The sequence below is a fragment of the Pinus tabuliformis genome, chromosome 8 (assembly GCF_031772625.1).
Source record: "Pinus tabuliformis cultivar Carrire ecotype Pingquan chromosome 8, CPIR1, whole genome shotgun sequence".
Lineage (NCBI taxonomy): Eukaryota > Viridiplantae > Streptophyta > Pinopsida > Pinales > Pinaceae > Pinus > Pinus tabuliformis.
The window spans coordinates 1,694,449,449-1,694,465,070 of record NC_142294.1 but is presented as its reverse complement, the minus strand read 5'-3'; the positions used below and the strand labels follow the sequence as shown (position 1 = coordinate 1,694,465,070).

Sequence of the window (15,622 nt, the reverse complement as noted above, 5' to 3'; positions counted from 1 at the left end):
TATGATTTTCACAATAGTGAAGGAGTTTATTATATCTTCTATTTATATTGGAATCTTGTTCAACATTTTTTATTCTTTTATTTATGAAATATATAATATTTGGTATGTTGTGATAAAAGTAGAAGAATAAGAATCTTTTTGAAGTTGGATTTTCAAAAAATTATATATATTTTTAATAAATATTTTGATTGATATTAGATTTAAATTTAAATTTTTAATAATAATTAATAAATTTAATTTAATAATAAATTTTATCTAAATAATTTTAATTAATAATAATTTTTTTTATTTAAAATAATAATAAAATTATATAAAACTCATTTTACACTAAACACATTCATTTTATCATTTTAAAATAAATGCCCTTTTTTGGGTTTAGTTAGATCCATATCTCTAAACACCTTAAGATACTTTGACTACCTAATATCCATTGTTTTTCCCAAGTTTTACAAGCATATCCATTGTATTTAATGATGAACATCACACTCTAGAAAGCCTTGTCATCAGCAACTTCTAGAATTTTTTTTACCACTTTTTTCTCATCATGACATGTTGTTTGTTCTTCCAGTGGAGAATATTACTCTTAATTTTATATGACAAGTTGGGTTTCTTTCAATTTCAAATATTATAATTGAAATAGTTTTGCTTATTATATTTGAAATTGTAAGTGGTATTACTTCCATTATCAAAATCACACGTGCTTAATTATCATTATAATTAAGCTATGGTTAAAAATTTATATTTACAGTTTAGTAATTTTATATGTTTTAATGATTTTTTTTGTTGTTGTCAATTTCCATTCTTTAATTAAATAATTTTTTATAATATTATATCTAAAAGGTATTTGACTCTAACCTTTAAAAGTGGTATTAATATGAAAATTATTATTAAGAATATTTTTATTGGTATTAATTTGAAAAGTATTATTAATAATATTTTTACTGGTATAAAATTGATAAATATTAGATTAATATAATTTTATATTAATAATTAAAATTATTTTATAATACTATATGAATTAATATTTTTTATATTAAAATAAAATAAAATGAAATTATTTATTTTGGTATTTATATATTGAAAATGTTTAAAATATATATTAAAGTAGTTTTGTTTTTGGAAATTATTATTGTGTGTGTGATACGAGGATCATGTCCAATATTTTTGAGGATGAGTGGAGTGCCCATTGAAACATTGAACATTATTTTCGCACCACGCGCACACTCTTATATATATATATATATATATATATATATATATATATATATATATATATATATATTAAAACATTTAAATAACAATGTCCTTATTTGGTCCCCAGGGTGTAGCTTAGTTGGCAATCACCGTAAAATGAAGTCTTGTGAGTGAGAGATCGAAGGCTTAATTCCCCCGGGCGTAACCTGGTCTACGGAGAGGAGGACATGTCGTAGGCTCCAAAGGTTATAATGGTAGTGTTCAGAATCGACCCCGTGTTACGCAAGTACGAGACAAACCCTATTGCCTATTCCTCTAGATACAAAAAAATAAAATAATGTCCTCTTTTCATGTTAGTTTGGGGCTTGCTATCCCAAATGCTCCACTAAGAACACCTACATATCAATACAAAATTAATGTTTGCTACTTTTACATAATTTCATGTCTTAAAAAGACATAATGACATGAGACATGTGGGTTTACTTGTTTGTCAATGTCTTTATTAATAACACATTTGTATTAGTATATAATTATGTTCATTGCTTTTACACATTTAATATCATGGTGTTGGTTTGGAGCTCTCTATCCCAAATACTTCACTGAGAACACCAACATATCAATACAAAACCAATGTTTACTACTTTTACATAATTTCATGCCTTAAAAAGACATAATGACATGAGACTTGTGGGTTTACTTGTTTTTCAATGTCTTTATTAATAAACCATTATATTACCATATAATTGTGTTCATTGTTTTTACACATTTAATATCTTGATAGGATAACTTCACCTAAAACTTACATCTTGTCCTATCCATGAAAATTATATAGACATAGAAACTATTATTTTTTGACAAGACATTTAAAGGACAATGTCCTCAATTAATATAGTTTAAGCTTACTATTCTCAAGAGTTTGTGAAGAACTCCTTCATATTAATACAAATTTAGTGTTTGCTACCTTAACATTGCTTCACATCTCGAAAATGTATACCAACTACTCGTACTTGGTCTCACATGCAAATATGACATTTGCATGGGGACTACCATAATTACACCTTTGCATTAGCTTAGAACCATGCATGATGCTTAACACTTCACACCTAAGAAAATCACACTCTCGAGACTTTAACCTTCCCTCATCTGCAAGGATCAACGACATAGGAATTCTTAATTTATTTTTTAAACATTTGGATGACAATGCCCCTTTCGTTAGCACGTGATCTATATTTGCAACCTTAACACAACTTTACTCCTTAAAAAACATAATTACTTAAGGCTTACACTTGCTTTCACACATAAAGATGACATTGACATATGAATCATCACTTATAGTTCCTTCACAATTAAATAGTGTTCATCACTTTAACAATTCACACCTTGAAAAATACACTCACCTAAGACTCACGCCTTGTGTCATCCACAAACACTACATTCACACATGAACTATCCTTTTCCTTTCTAGAACATCAGATGAAAAATGCCCCCAATTTATGCTAACTTGGAGCTTATTACTCTAATGGTCCCATTAAGAGCACCTTCACATTAACATGGAGTTAATGGTCCCATTAAGAGCACCTTCACATTAACATGGAGTTAATGTTTGTTATATTTATACATCACATTTGGAAAATATACAATCCTCTGAGAGTTGCACTTGGGCTCACCCACATAAAGGGCATTAGCATGAGGACCATCAATAGAATATCCACATGAACATAGAAACCGTGTTGGTTACTTTAACATTTCACACCCCATAGAAACACATCCACCCACTAAAGTTACATGAACATTGGATTATCACGTTATTTTAACAAGATTTCGTAAATTTGGAGCTCCATGTTATCACAAAATCAATGTTTGCTCATTGAAAAGAGAAAATCAACTAAAATTTGTACTTGGCTTCACCCACAAAAGGCAACATTACCATTCACATTAACACATAACAACCTTTGCTACTTAAACACATCACAACTCAAAAAATCACTCATACAAAACTTGCACATTGGATCATCCATGAACCATTGCATCAACTGCCATTTTCTTTTTTTGACAAAGCATTTGGATGACAATGCTCTTGGTTGTTACCAATTTTTTACTATTACAAGGATTCCATTAATGACACCTCTTTGTTAGCACGTAGTCAATGTTTGCTACCTTAACATGACTTCACACTTCATAGAGACACAACAACCCAATACTTGTATTTGGCCACAAACTCTACATGTAATGTGATCATTCATTAATAACAACTTTGCATAAGAAAACACATAATCACTATTTTAACACTTCATGACTAAAAAAACACATTTACTAAAAACTTGTGAAATAAGATAACACTTGTGAAATAATATATTCTTGTAGCAAACATAGCTCATTTTCCAATGAATCTTTTTACATAAATCCTAAAAGGATTTCCCTTAAATTTGGAATTAAAAATAAAAAAATGCAATGTTGAAGGTTCCCTAATGGAAATCGAGGTTTACGGAATCTATTTACAATGCTAAAAATTGTTTCATTGATAAAATTGAGATTTTCACTACCAAATTTGATGAAGTCATTGGAAGGAAACAATGGTTTACTATATAATAGTTGACTCCAAGGCGTGCATCTTGTCTCATCGATGGACACTACACTAACACATAAATTAACATTCATTTTCACAAAAAAATATGACAAGATCCTTGATTAATCTAATTTTGTTTTTGTTTTTTTGTTTTTTTTTTTTTTTTTTCCGAAGGTGGCAAAACCTATCAAACTCAGGTGTCAAACCAACAGTGAGGACAGCCATCTCTGGCTGCTATCCGCGAATGTCGATTTGACTCATCACCGTTATCAAGGAAAACCACGCCACCTGTAATAACCCGCTGGTGGTCCGTAAGGGAGCAGGCTTTCACTCCTGCCAGATGCCTCTGGGTCTTGGGCTGTTAACCTGTTTCCTTACGTCCGAGGAAGACGAGCTCTTAGCCAAGCAGAAGCAGTTTTACGGCATACTCCAGGCCGATTGTTTTTGTTTTTTTTATCAAAGAAAAATCACCATTTTGTTAAAAAATTGAATAAAAATTATATTTTCATATACAAAATATACTTGCAAATTTGATGCCCATTTAGTTTTCCTCGATTGAAAAATAATATGTTTTATTCTATTTCTTCTTTCCGACCTTTTGCTACCGTAGAGAAAAGTTCTAATATCATTAACTATGATTCAAAATTCAAATAACCAACATCTTATTGAAATTCGAGATATTTGATTCATAAAATTTCTTAGTTACACTTAATAAAACTTTATACATGACTATTACACTTAAATTGGAGAGCTTGTCAATTCACTGCATCTTCAATACAATGATTTTTTTTCTTTTTTCCTTTTGTATGTGGTTCACGGTCCTCGAAGATCAATGACTATACATCCACAAAATATTTATACTAGGTAGATCTATCCAAAAGGATTACTTCCAACCGACTCAACTACGAAACCTGATTCCAAGATGAGGCAAATCTTTCCAAAAGATTTTACTTCTTGCTGACTCAATCATGCCGTTGGACTCCAAGAGCACACAGATTTATCAATTTTTTTTTTTTCCTACCGACTCTATCACAAAACCTAACTTAAAAAGTGTCGAGAAAATTGAACTCGTAACCTTTCAATAACAAAAATGCTTTAACAACGAAAACTCGACCAACTGAACTAATTCTAAAAATTCCCCAATATATAATCTTATCGTCATAATAACGACTCGAAATAACCCCTAAACACAACATTTCCCACAGGCACACATCATCTTAAACAACTTCAATAGTTTATTACACAATATTAAAATAAGATATTTTTATTAAAATATATTAAAAAATTAGATATTTTTAATTTAGAGGAGGAAAATCCCCCACCTCATAAATTCCTAAAAAGAAAAAAGCAAGAATAACAACAAGAAAGCTGTCCGAAGCCGTCGATTCCCAAGGAGATCCTACGTGGTGGGTTACGAACCGTCCATTCCACTGAAGCGAAAGTACTGGCCGCGACACTTTGCACGCGTGGGCAAGGCGGCTTTTAATGGCACGGACACAGTCCAGGTTCCTTAAACGCGGTTTTCCACATAAAACCGCCTTAAAAAAAAACCTCTTTTCGAACCTTTATGTCTCGGTAATTATTGACGCGCGGTTTCACCGCGCGGTTTGGGCGAAGAAAAAGCGGACAAAGTGAGATGAATGAATGAATGAATGGATTCCTCTCCTCGGAAGGCAAAGCTCCTCTGTGGAGAGGACGCCATTGTTTGATTATTTTTTAACGAATTTTTTTAATCAGATCGATCTGTGGGATGAGGCAAAACCCATCTGCAGAAGCCTGTGAAGAGTGAGATTTCGTTTTCAAGGAGCCTTTTTGATCCCGAATTGGAGGAGAAACAGAGAAACATGGTGTTTGTGGTATAGCGGTTTTGCTTTTTTCGGTTTACAATTGTACAGGGTTTGATGGATTACAATGCGGCAATGCAAGGCGGTTTTGCGAGGCAGCGGGGTTTGGTGATCGATCCTGATGGCTGGCAGCAGCATGGGAGGCCGAGAGCAGAGATTGCTGGAGTTGAAGGTATGTGTGGCTGAGATGATGAATTGAAATTGCGGTGTGATGAGATTGAATTGGGGGGTTTTTGATTGAATTTGTTTGCATTATTCAATGGTATTGGATAGGCATTGTTGGGTCAGTTTGCTAGTATAGTTAGGGTGTGAATTGGGATGGATGGGAACCGGGTTTGGGTTATGGGGGTTGGGATTATGTGGCTTCAAGCATTTGTTGCTAGTGGATGATTGTATAGGTAGGAGCATTTGTTACATAATGTGTGGAATGGGTTTGGGATGGTAGGGGATTGTAGTTGATGAAATGGTTTTGTGCTGGGGGTCCATGGATGGCAATTGATGAAGTGGCTTTGGGCTAAGAGTCCATGTATAGAAATTAGCGTAATCGGCGTCGATGGTTCAGATCTCATTGGGTTCATTGAGAAGAGGCTGGGAATTGATGGGGTGGTGGGTTTGAGATTGGGGTTAGTGGGTGCAATTGAGCAGAGAATGGGAGTTGATGAGGTTGTGGGCTTGAGCCTGGGTTTAGTGGGCGCAATTGAAAATCCGTGGTTAGGACTTGAGATAATCCAGGCCGCAGGGAGTGCCTGGGTAAGCATGGAGTTATGTTTGAGCTCTGAGCTTTGTTGGCCCAAAAGCCAGAGTCTTCCAGATAATGTGTTCAGGGGGTTGGAAGTAATGAGATGGAATTGTTCGAGTCATGAGTGGGGATTGCGAACAAAGCGTGGCAACTGGAATTCCCCTGTTGATGGAATTAGAATGTTCCTTAAACTGTGAAAAGTGCTATTTGGGCTTTATTTCCACTAGTGATCTTGGATATCAGCGATGCTAATTAACATGGAGGGAATGAGTTGAGTTGGATCTAGTGTTTGGTAGATTTCAATTGATAAATGTGAACGGGTGGATCTTGTTGATAATGCAATTGGCGCTTTATCTGACATTTTATATCAGGGAGACTTCCCGGGCTCTCCAACAATGTTAGAGGGTCTATGCATTAATGAGAAATCTGCGCTTGGATTGCCGCAAGGGAGCTCAGACATGGGTGATGTTTATTAATATGCTGGGGATGGACTTGGTTGGTTCTAGTTGTAGGTGCGTTGCAATCGATAAAATGCGGGGATAAATTTTGATAATTACGCGATTGGTTTTTTAATCAAACATTTCCTTGCTGGTTTTTATTGGCGAAGATATTCGTTAGTTTATGGACGTCTATTTTTTGGAAACTTCTCAATCATTGCGGGAGACTGTACATAGTAACCAGACAATCTGTGCTTAGATTTCTATAAGGAAGATTAGACATGGGCAATGTTAGTTAACGTGGAGAGGATGAGTTGGATTGGTTTTAATTTTAGCTGGATTGCAATTGATAAAATTCAGGGGTATGCATTTGGTGACAATGTAAACGACTTTTCATAGACATTTCCAGGATTTCCTTGTTGGTTGCTATGATGAAGTGTTCCTCGCAATATCAGAATAGTGTAATTACTAATAGGTAGTTAATCTGAGAATGAGCAGGTCTAGTGTTTAGTGGGTTGTACTGTTGATAAAGTGCACTGGGCATTAAATCTCAAAAATATTTGACTTGATGGTTGTGGGTTGTCATTGGTAAAAGTCCACTGGGCATTGGATCACAAAAGGAATTGACCTCATAGTTGTGGGTTGTGATTGATAAAGTGTACTGAGAAAATTAGCTCTGGCCTAGTGTTTTTTTTTTTTTTCTAAGGAAAGCCCTGTGGGGAAACCCAAGGGATGCTTCCCATGTTCCTGGATGGCACCCCTAGTAAACCTGTTGGTGTAGACTGCTTTGCCTAACCCAGGGTAATTTGAACTGGGCATTTGTTGGCACAGAACTAGCCAAATCCCCAGCAACATTGGCAAAGCTAACCCCTTGGACTTTTCCTGTTCTATTGTTTTGTGGATTTTGCAATCAATGAAATCCGAAATAGATTTGGTTTGGCAGGTAGTGGGTTGCTCACAAAGTGTAAAATTTGAGTTAGGGGTGCTCTGGGTGGATAATATGATATGTGTTGCCGTAGATGTTGGTGCATTGCCATTGCTGAAATGCACCTGGCAAGATTTAGTAGCAGTGAATTGATTGCAATTGATGAAGCTCAAGGGCAACTTTGGTAAAAATACACCAGACAGGCTACTATCTGAACTGGGTTTGGTGGCTGCGAGCTTGATGAACAGTTCTGAGTGGAATTCTCATAAGAGTGAAACAGGTGTCTAAGCTGGAAACATTTTTCAACAACTGTTTAGTGGGATGCACTGTAGATTAAATGTGCCGTCTCATCTAAAATGTGTTTTACCTAGCAGTTACTTTGTTGCAACTGATGAATTGTCTGTGGTAATATTAATCTCGCTTGGAATTCGTGGTTGCAATGGGTTTGCTAAAATGGTCAGTGGGTTGTAATTTGACATTGTAAAGTTAAATGAGGGCATTGATCTAATCTGCTGTTAGCAAGGGCAAGGTTGCAAAGGTTGTTAAGGGTTTCAGAAATATAGTGTTCCAACTTCTAAGTAATCAACTTTGCAATTTTTTCCAAAGAAAACATCGTAGGGAAATTTCTGAGAACTTACTCCCATTCACAGATGGTACCAAGTGCAAACCCATCAGGGATGAGTATGTTGCCTGAACCTACAGGCACACCACAGAGGCAGCCAGCCTGGGGAATTGACTCTCAGAACTTGTGCATGAAGCACAAAGCACTCGACCACTTGAGTTAGCCTACCAGGTTCTAACTCTGCAATTTACACAAATTGAATGGTTTTGTTTAAGGTTGTTCTGAGGGAGTGTGGTATGCAGGTTTATGTTAATATTGGTACCACTAGTCATGATTTGTAATGTCAGGATTGGCTCAATGTCATAGTACTTCCTACAATTGGTGGATTTACTAGTGGTTGGATTCAAATAGTATGAAGTCTTTTCTCTGGTTGTCAAGTGATGTAAGTAGGTTTGGTGTAGTGATGGATTTCTCTAGTCACTAGTGGTTAGTGCTTTGCTATTGCCGAATTCTTCCTGTCGTCAACTTTCAGGTATAGTGCAAACAAGTGGTTGATCTTATCAGCTGTCAAGAGCGCTTAGCCACATGTTTTACTCTCCATGTTACCTTAACAGTAGGTTTGAAGTGGTCCTAAGTGGGTTGGTTTTTGGGATTTTGACATCAAAAATGGTACACTGTAATAGGATGTCAAATCATAGGTGGAGTAATCTGGCTGTTAGAATATAACACAAATAATAAGTATTAAGAGTTATGCAAGTCACCTTATTCAGTGATATGTGAGCAGTGGTATATTATAAATTTATATTTAATTGGGTTGTGGGTATCACACCTCGGGCTCCTGGGTATCTACTATGGTGCATCATAACATGGATACATGTGACATTTAGTATTTTCTCCATATTATTGTGTAATCTCATCAGAATGTAGTCTTACAATGAAAATTATATATTGCAGAGGCTATGTGGCAAATGACTCTGCAACAACAGCATGAGAGTTTGGAGCCAGAAATTGGTTCTTATCCAGAAAGGCCCGGTGAACCTGACTGCACATATTACATGCGGACTGGACTTTGTGGCTTTGGCATGAGCTGTCGGTTTAACCATCCTCCAAACAGGAAGCAGGTATTTTCGCCCCTTTGGTTCTCTTGCTATCTCCCTAATTTGAATTTGACCAGGGCTTTACCTAATCAGTTGTATGTATATGGTAAACTTGGATAGAACTGCAATGTTTACGACCTTAGTACTTTGGGCAGTTCTCACAGATTGTTAAGATAAACTAGTTAAATTTTCTCTGTGCAGTTAACATGAAATGCTAGTACCAAGCCTTGCTTCTTGCAGGTTGTTACATATTATTAGAATACTGATATTTCCTTCTATCTACTAGTTGGTAATGAGTAATCTGTCATACTGTTAATAGCAGTCTCAAGACTGTTGGAAGTGAGCCCTGTGGGATTGGTCTACTTTATAATGAACTAGGGTTAACATTTGCAATCCTCTGTGATTTCATTTCCACATCCCCCAATGATAGGTTAGGGATCTCAATAATAGTGTAGTATATCATTTTATTATAATATTTTTCATTTTTGTGATAAAAATGTGAATTTTCTGGTTTGCTTAATGTGACATGCTAGGCTGCAGCAGCTGCAAGAAATAAAGGCGAGTATCCTGAAAGATTAGGTCAACCTGAATGCCAGGTATTAATTTGCTGACTTACATTGGAAGTAAAGGTTATACTGTTTTTTTTCATAACATTGTATCATTCCTCTTAACTATTTTCTTATTGTTTGGAGGATTTTATAGCCAAAACAATTGTTTCTGCAACTTGAAAAGCCCTATATTTTCCACCAGATATCTATCATTTCTATCATATTATGGTGTCTATACCACTTTTTGATTGGGCATTTTCTTATATCTGGCTTGTAACGTGAGAATGACTATAGAGAGAATTAATTAATTTCTTTCTTGTTTCATTATCTAGATTCCATCTTGTGTTTTGTTATACTTTAGATAATCCTATGTCTCATCTTTCGTTGTAATATGTCTTGAATTGTCTTATGTAGTATTATTTGAAGACGGGAACTTGCAAATTTGGTGCTACATGCAAGTTCCATCATCCAAGAGATAAAGCAGGAAGCACAGGACGGGCAGCAATAAATGTCCTAGGCTACCCAATACGCCCGGTTTGTAGTCCATCTTCTTTATGCGGATCAATTAAGTGAATATTATTTACGTTAAATATAGTATTTTCTCTTTTGATATTGCAATTGGTTTTTGTCCCATGACTAAATTCATGTACTATACATAGATTTGAGTAGAAATGTATCTTGAGTTATATAATGAGTGATGTGGGAAATATGGCCCAACATAATCCATGAATCTTGTTTCTAAACAACACTTGCTTGGTTAACACTTGGGACCTGGCTTTCTGGCATCCCCAACTTCCTTTACTGTGATTGTAATATTATTGCATATTTAGAAAATGTTACATTGCTCATGTGAACATCTCATTGATATTATTTACTGTTGTACAGAATGAAAAGGAGTGTGCATACTATTTGAGAACAGGACAGTGCAAGTATGGTGCTACTTGTAAATTCCATCATCCACCACCAGTTGGTCCATTAGTTCCAGTGCGTGGGTCTTCACTTTTCACACCTGTACAATCTCCAACAACTCCTGGCCCTCAAGCCTATCCAGGAAGTCTGCAAACATGGCCAATGCAAAGGGCGTCGTTTATTCAGAGCCCTCGCTGGCAAGGCCCTTCTAGTTATACACCATTGATCCTTCCTCAAGGAATAGTGCCAGTTCCTAGCTGGAGTACATATCCTGTAAGCTTTTCCTCTAATTGCTCAGACAAGTTGGCTATTTATTTATATTTAATATTTTTTTCTTTATTATTAAATTTGCTAGTCGCATGATTTTTAGTTTGGGGAATTTTTAAAGGTTTTCTTTCTTGGCATAGCAATTGGGAAGATTGTTATTCTTCCTGGTTGTGCTTTCCGGTGATAAGGAACTAAGATGAACGAAGCAAAGAAGATTCTTGCATTTGTTGTACTTTATATTTGAACTAACCCACATTTATGCCCTGAGCTGAGATTTGTTTGTAGCTTGCTTTTGCACATTTTCTTTTTGTTGTGGTCTCGATTCTTGAGGCTGTGAGATGCAAACTATATTAATTTATTGCATTTGTTGTATGCGCAGACTGTAGATCAATTGTGTCCTTTGTTCTTGTTACAGTATGCAATGAGTATTGATGGTTGTCATGGTGTTTATTAGTTACATGATTACATCGCATCTTTTATTGGATATTTGCAATATTAATATCTAGAGTCTAGAGTGCTGCCTAATTCACAGTAGCCAAGACTTTGACTTGTAGCAATCACCTTAATTTGCAAGTTGTCATGGGTACGTGTCTCAGTTGGAGAGCATATCATTTAGAGACCATTCCATTCTTTCTAACCTCAAGTTTTTTTTTCCTCTTTACTTGCAGCAAGGACAGGTGGGTTCAATTTCATCTTCAGATGGTCAGCAACAAGCAATAGGAGCAGGTTTGGTCTATGGGCCCACATCCCAAACAGATCCAATGGCCTCTGGAATTCAGGGTACCTTTTCTTCTTTTCCACCTGGATCTCCAGGCATGGGGCCTCCAACGTTACAATTGCCATCGAGCAGTGCCCAGAGGGAAAGTATGTTCCCTGAAAGGCCTGGTCAGCAAGAATGTCAGTTCTACATGAAGACAGGCGACTGTAAATTTGGCATGACCTGTAGATACCATCATCCTAAAGAGAGGATCATTCCTATTCCAAACTGTGTCCTCAATTCTGTTGGCTTACCTCTGCGACCTGTAAGATTTTGCTTGTATTACATTTTGTTCTGTTTTAATTTTTCTTTTAGAATTGTAGGTCGATTTTCATGCCTGATCTTGATTTAAAGTTGTTCATGTTGAATGCAAGGGATTCTATGCTCTTATGCATTTGCTTGGGATGAGATGTGATAGTTTATATTCCATTCCATTTTCCCTGCTTAATGTTCTTCATTTGTGATGAGAGTCCTAGTAGCATGTTAACAAAAACTACTTTTGATGCTTTCTTTTGATGCTTTCTTCTGACATGTTTCTTTGCAGCTTGGAATTTGCTCTTATGCTGTACTGCATTCAATAACCTTCTTTTGGATGTTTTACCCATGTCATATTAAGAATTATATCCAACCATTAAAAAAACCTTTGACTTGAAACATGCAATTGTCAGTGTTGCATGATTTCTTGGATGAGCAAATATAACTTTGGCATGATGTGTAGATACCATCATCCTAGAGAGAGGATCATTCCCATTCCAAATCGTGTACCTCTACGACCTCTAATATTTTGCTGTTTTTCCATTTTGTTCTGGTTTAATTTTTTTTAGAATTGGAAGTAGATTGTTCATGCCTGATCTTGATTTGAAATTGCTCATGTTTAATGCATAGCGTCCTAAGCTCTTATGCATTTTCTTGGGATGAGGTGAGATAGTTTATTTTCAGTTTGCCCTGCTTAAATGTTTCCCATTTGTGATGAGAGTGTTAGTAGCAAGTTAAAAGAAACTGCCTTTGTTGCTTTCTTGTAACATATTTCTTTGCAACTTTGGAAGTTGCTCTACCATGCATTGCATTCAATAACCTTCCTTTGGATGTTTTACCTGTGTCATATTAATAGTTATACCAAGCCATCAAGAAAACCTTTGACTTGAAATGTGCAATTCTCAATGTTGCATGATTCCTTTGATGAACACATATAACTGAAACACCAGAGCTAAGAGATGGTTTCACTAAGGTCTTCAACAACTGCATGAACAGTACAAGGATTTGAATGCATCAGTTTAGGATTGTCAGGTCTTTCAGGCAAAGTTTGGAGGTTAAACTGAAATTTTTACTTATTTTGATACATCATAATTAACCAGGCTTAAAGTTAGACTGAAAAACTGGTGTGCTTGTTCAATTTTGGAATATACCTAACATAATTGCATCATGGTTAATGTGGGTACACTTATTCTCACTGTCTATGTTGCATTTGTTGCCCCCATAAATATTGTACCATTCACGTGTCTCTTTCTTTGTCATTCTGAACCTCTCTCTGGTTCATGTGATTAAACAGGGGGCCCCAGTATGCATGTTCTTCTCTCGTTATGGTATCTGCAAGTTTGGACCAACCTGTAAATTTGATCATCCCATGGGACACTCTAGTTACAGTCAGTCAATCTCTTCACCAATTGATATTCCGGTTGGTCGTCATCAGATAGGATCTGCATCAGCTACTTTTGCTTCAGGTCCTTTGTCTTCAGACTCGGTTGTGGATTCTGGTGGAGGAAAGTCTATAGAACACACTTCTACAGCAGAAGCTTGTCAGCAGTCATCTGGTGTTGAAAATTTAGGGCCAGATGCATAATGTTTCCACTTCAAGAAGAAAAGTTGGCTTTACTTTTTTGCAAGGTTGACAGGCTCCACTGGTTTAAACTTTAAACGTGAACCAGCTGTCTATTCTGTCAACTGGGTGCATAAGCCACACTAACATTGTCTGTTCAGGTTCTTGACCAATAAGCAGCAGATAATTTCTTCATGATAGTTGTGACCAGAGCTGTTTGGAATATGATGAACATAATGAAGCTCTTCATAATTGTCAAAGTCACCAGTTTGCGTTGGACAAGGCTGGATGAATTTCATTGTAACTAGAAATTTCATTAGCCTTTGTTTCCTCCTATGAAAAGAAAGATGCTTTTTTCCGTGTTGATCAAGGCACACATTTCTCTTCCTCTTTTGGGTGGTCTTCTTAAGTCCCTTGACTTTCATAAACATTGCTTCTGCCAGGTCCTTCTGTAGTCTCAATCAATAACTTCCTTGTGAGGCTTGCCTCTGTTTACTGTTCAGCATTGTAGCTTTCAGCCTATGTGCTAGATTTCTCCAGTTTCTAATGCTATTATGTCAAATGCATCCTGTGTCCTACTATGCTTATTTTCTCCTTTTAGGCTTGTAATTAGTGAATTTGGTTTGATTGGTTTGTACATTCCATTGGAAACCATTATCCTTGACAGTTCTCTCTGTAACTTGATTTAGGGACGTCCTTACTACTTTGTTCTCTAGTTACTGTTAATGCCTGTGATTTTATTGTCCTTGTCATCAGTGGCCTTTCACTAGATGCCATTTTGTGCTCAAGCCATGTAAGTTCACCTCTATCTACTTGTCAGCATCCTTCCTTTTAGTTATCATCTGTACAATCTAAGTGCTATTATTTTATTTATTCTGCATTATCAAATGCACCTTGAAATTACTGGGGTCTAGTTGGTCTTTCTTTGTCTGCAGTATTTTTTAGTAGTCCCTTCCATCATACATTCATCTTCCAAGTTCTTATGCTCAAGCCTTGACTCAATGCAACCTAGTTGGCGACATGAGCACATTTACTGGAAGCATTGAATGGCTTCATATTCTTCAATTGGTCAAGGTAATCTTCATTCTGCATATTGGTTGGCTTTGATGTCTTCATTTATTTTTTATGCAGAACTGATCTGGCTTTGAGAAGTTGGTGACTCATCGGTTATGGCTTTGAATGATGTGTCTTCCAGACCTGTGAAATTCCAGCTTTCGTATTCTTGACAACAGCTTTGTTGAAGCATAGAATTGGAATGAGCACCAGAACCAATTCATATTTTAGAGACAACTGGTAGATTCTCTCCTCTGCAAGTCTCAGGGGAGAGCTTTGATCAAACAGTTGGAACTCTTGACATTTGAGAAACTCCAGTTAGAAATATCCATTTTAAATGTATGCTATTTTTCTGCTTTGGATCCATGAAAAATTGAGAAACACTTCTCAGGTTTGGATAATAATATTTTTAGAGTCATGATTCATGAGGTATTTCATACTAGGGGCTACATTTCTTGGCAATACAGGTCTTTTGAATGGTGCAATCCTTTTAGTATTCCGTACATTCATAAGCTTGAGGGCTATAAATGGATAATTATTTATTTTGGGGGAAAAGTATTAGGTTTTCAAACTTGAGACAGTCTCTGTTGATGGATACTGATATATACATTTGTCGGTAGAGTCATGTGGAAACCTATGCTGATTATCAAAAATAGTTTTTTAAGAATGTAGAAAGCAAAATAAATATTTGTAATTATTTTGAATTTAGGTAGTGTGTGTTAACTTTGAATTATGTGAATGCATTTGACAACGAATAACTTAACTTTCTCGACACCCAATTTCATGCAGGATACCTACAAATGTACTTCAACTTCCAGACTCAATTTCATTCAGGATACGTATAAATGTACTTATTTGGGCAAGCATTGCATCCATTGTTGGTATTTATTGGGTTTGGGGCATAGCAC

At 36.0% G+C, this 15,622-nt stretch overlaps 1 protein-coding gene across 2 annotated transcripts; it reads left to right on the top strand.

Moving 5' to 3' along the window:
* Positions 1-5,350: 5,350 nt before the first annotated feature.
* LOC149242778 (zinc finger CCCH domain-containing protein ZFN-like) lies at positions 5,351-15,153 on the top strand. 2 transcript variants are annotated; one of them, XR_016246672.1, is made up of 8 exons: positions 5,351-5,776; positions 9,222-9,388; positions 9,898-9,960; positions 10,327-10,446; positions 10,798-11,094; positions 11,757-12,110; positions 13,395-14,735; positions 14,857-15,153. XR_016246672.1 is itself a non-coding variant. In XM_089374316.1 (7 exons), the coding sequence occupies exons 1-7, from the start codon at positions 5,662-5,664 to the stop codon at positions 13,683-13,685; spliced, it is 1,407 nt and encodes a 468-aa protein (XP_089230442.1). In that variant the 5' UTR covers positions 5,351-5,661; the 3' UTR covers positions 13,686-15,153. The 2 variants fall into 2 exon arrangements, 1 of the variants encoding a protein (XP_089230442.1); XM_089374316.1 differs by having other exon boundaries at positions 13,395-15,153.
* Positions 15,154-15,622: the final 469 nt, after the last annotated feature.

Coding starts and splice junctions, on each gene's coding strand:
- LOC149242778 (XM_089374316.1), top strand. CDS start 5,662: ATGGATTACAATGCGGCAATGCAAGGCGGTTTTGCGAGGCAGCGGGGT. Junction 9,389..9,897: donor ATCCTCCAAACAGGAAGCAG/GTATTTTCGCCC, acceptor GTGACATGCTAG/GCTGCAGCAGCTGCAAGAAA. Junction 10,447..10,797: donor TAGGCTACCCAATACGCCCG/GTTTGTAGTCCA, acceptor ACTGTTGTACAG/AATGAAAAGGAGTGTGCATA.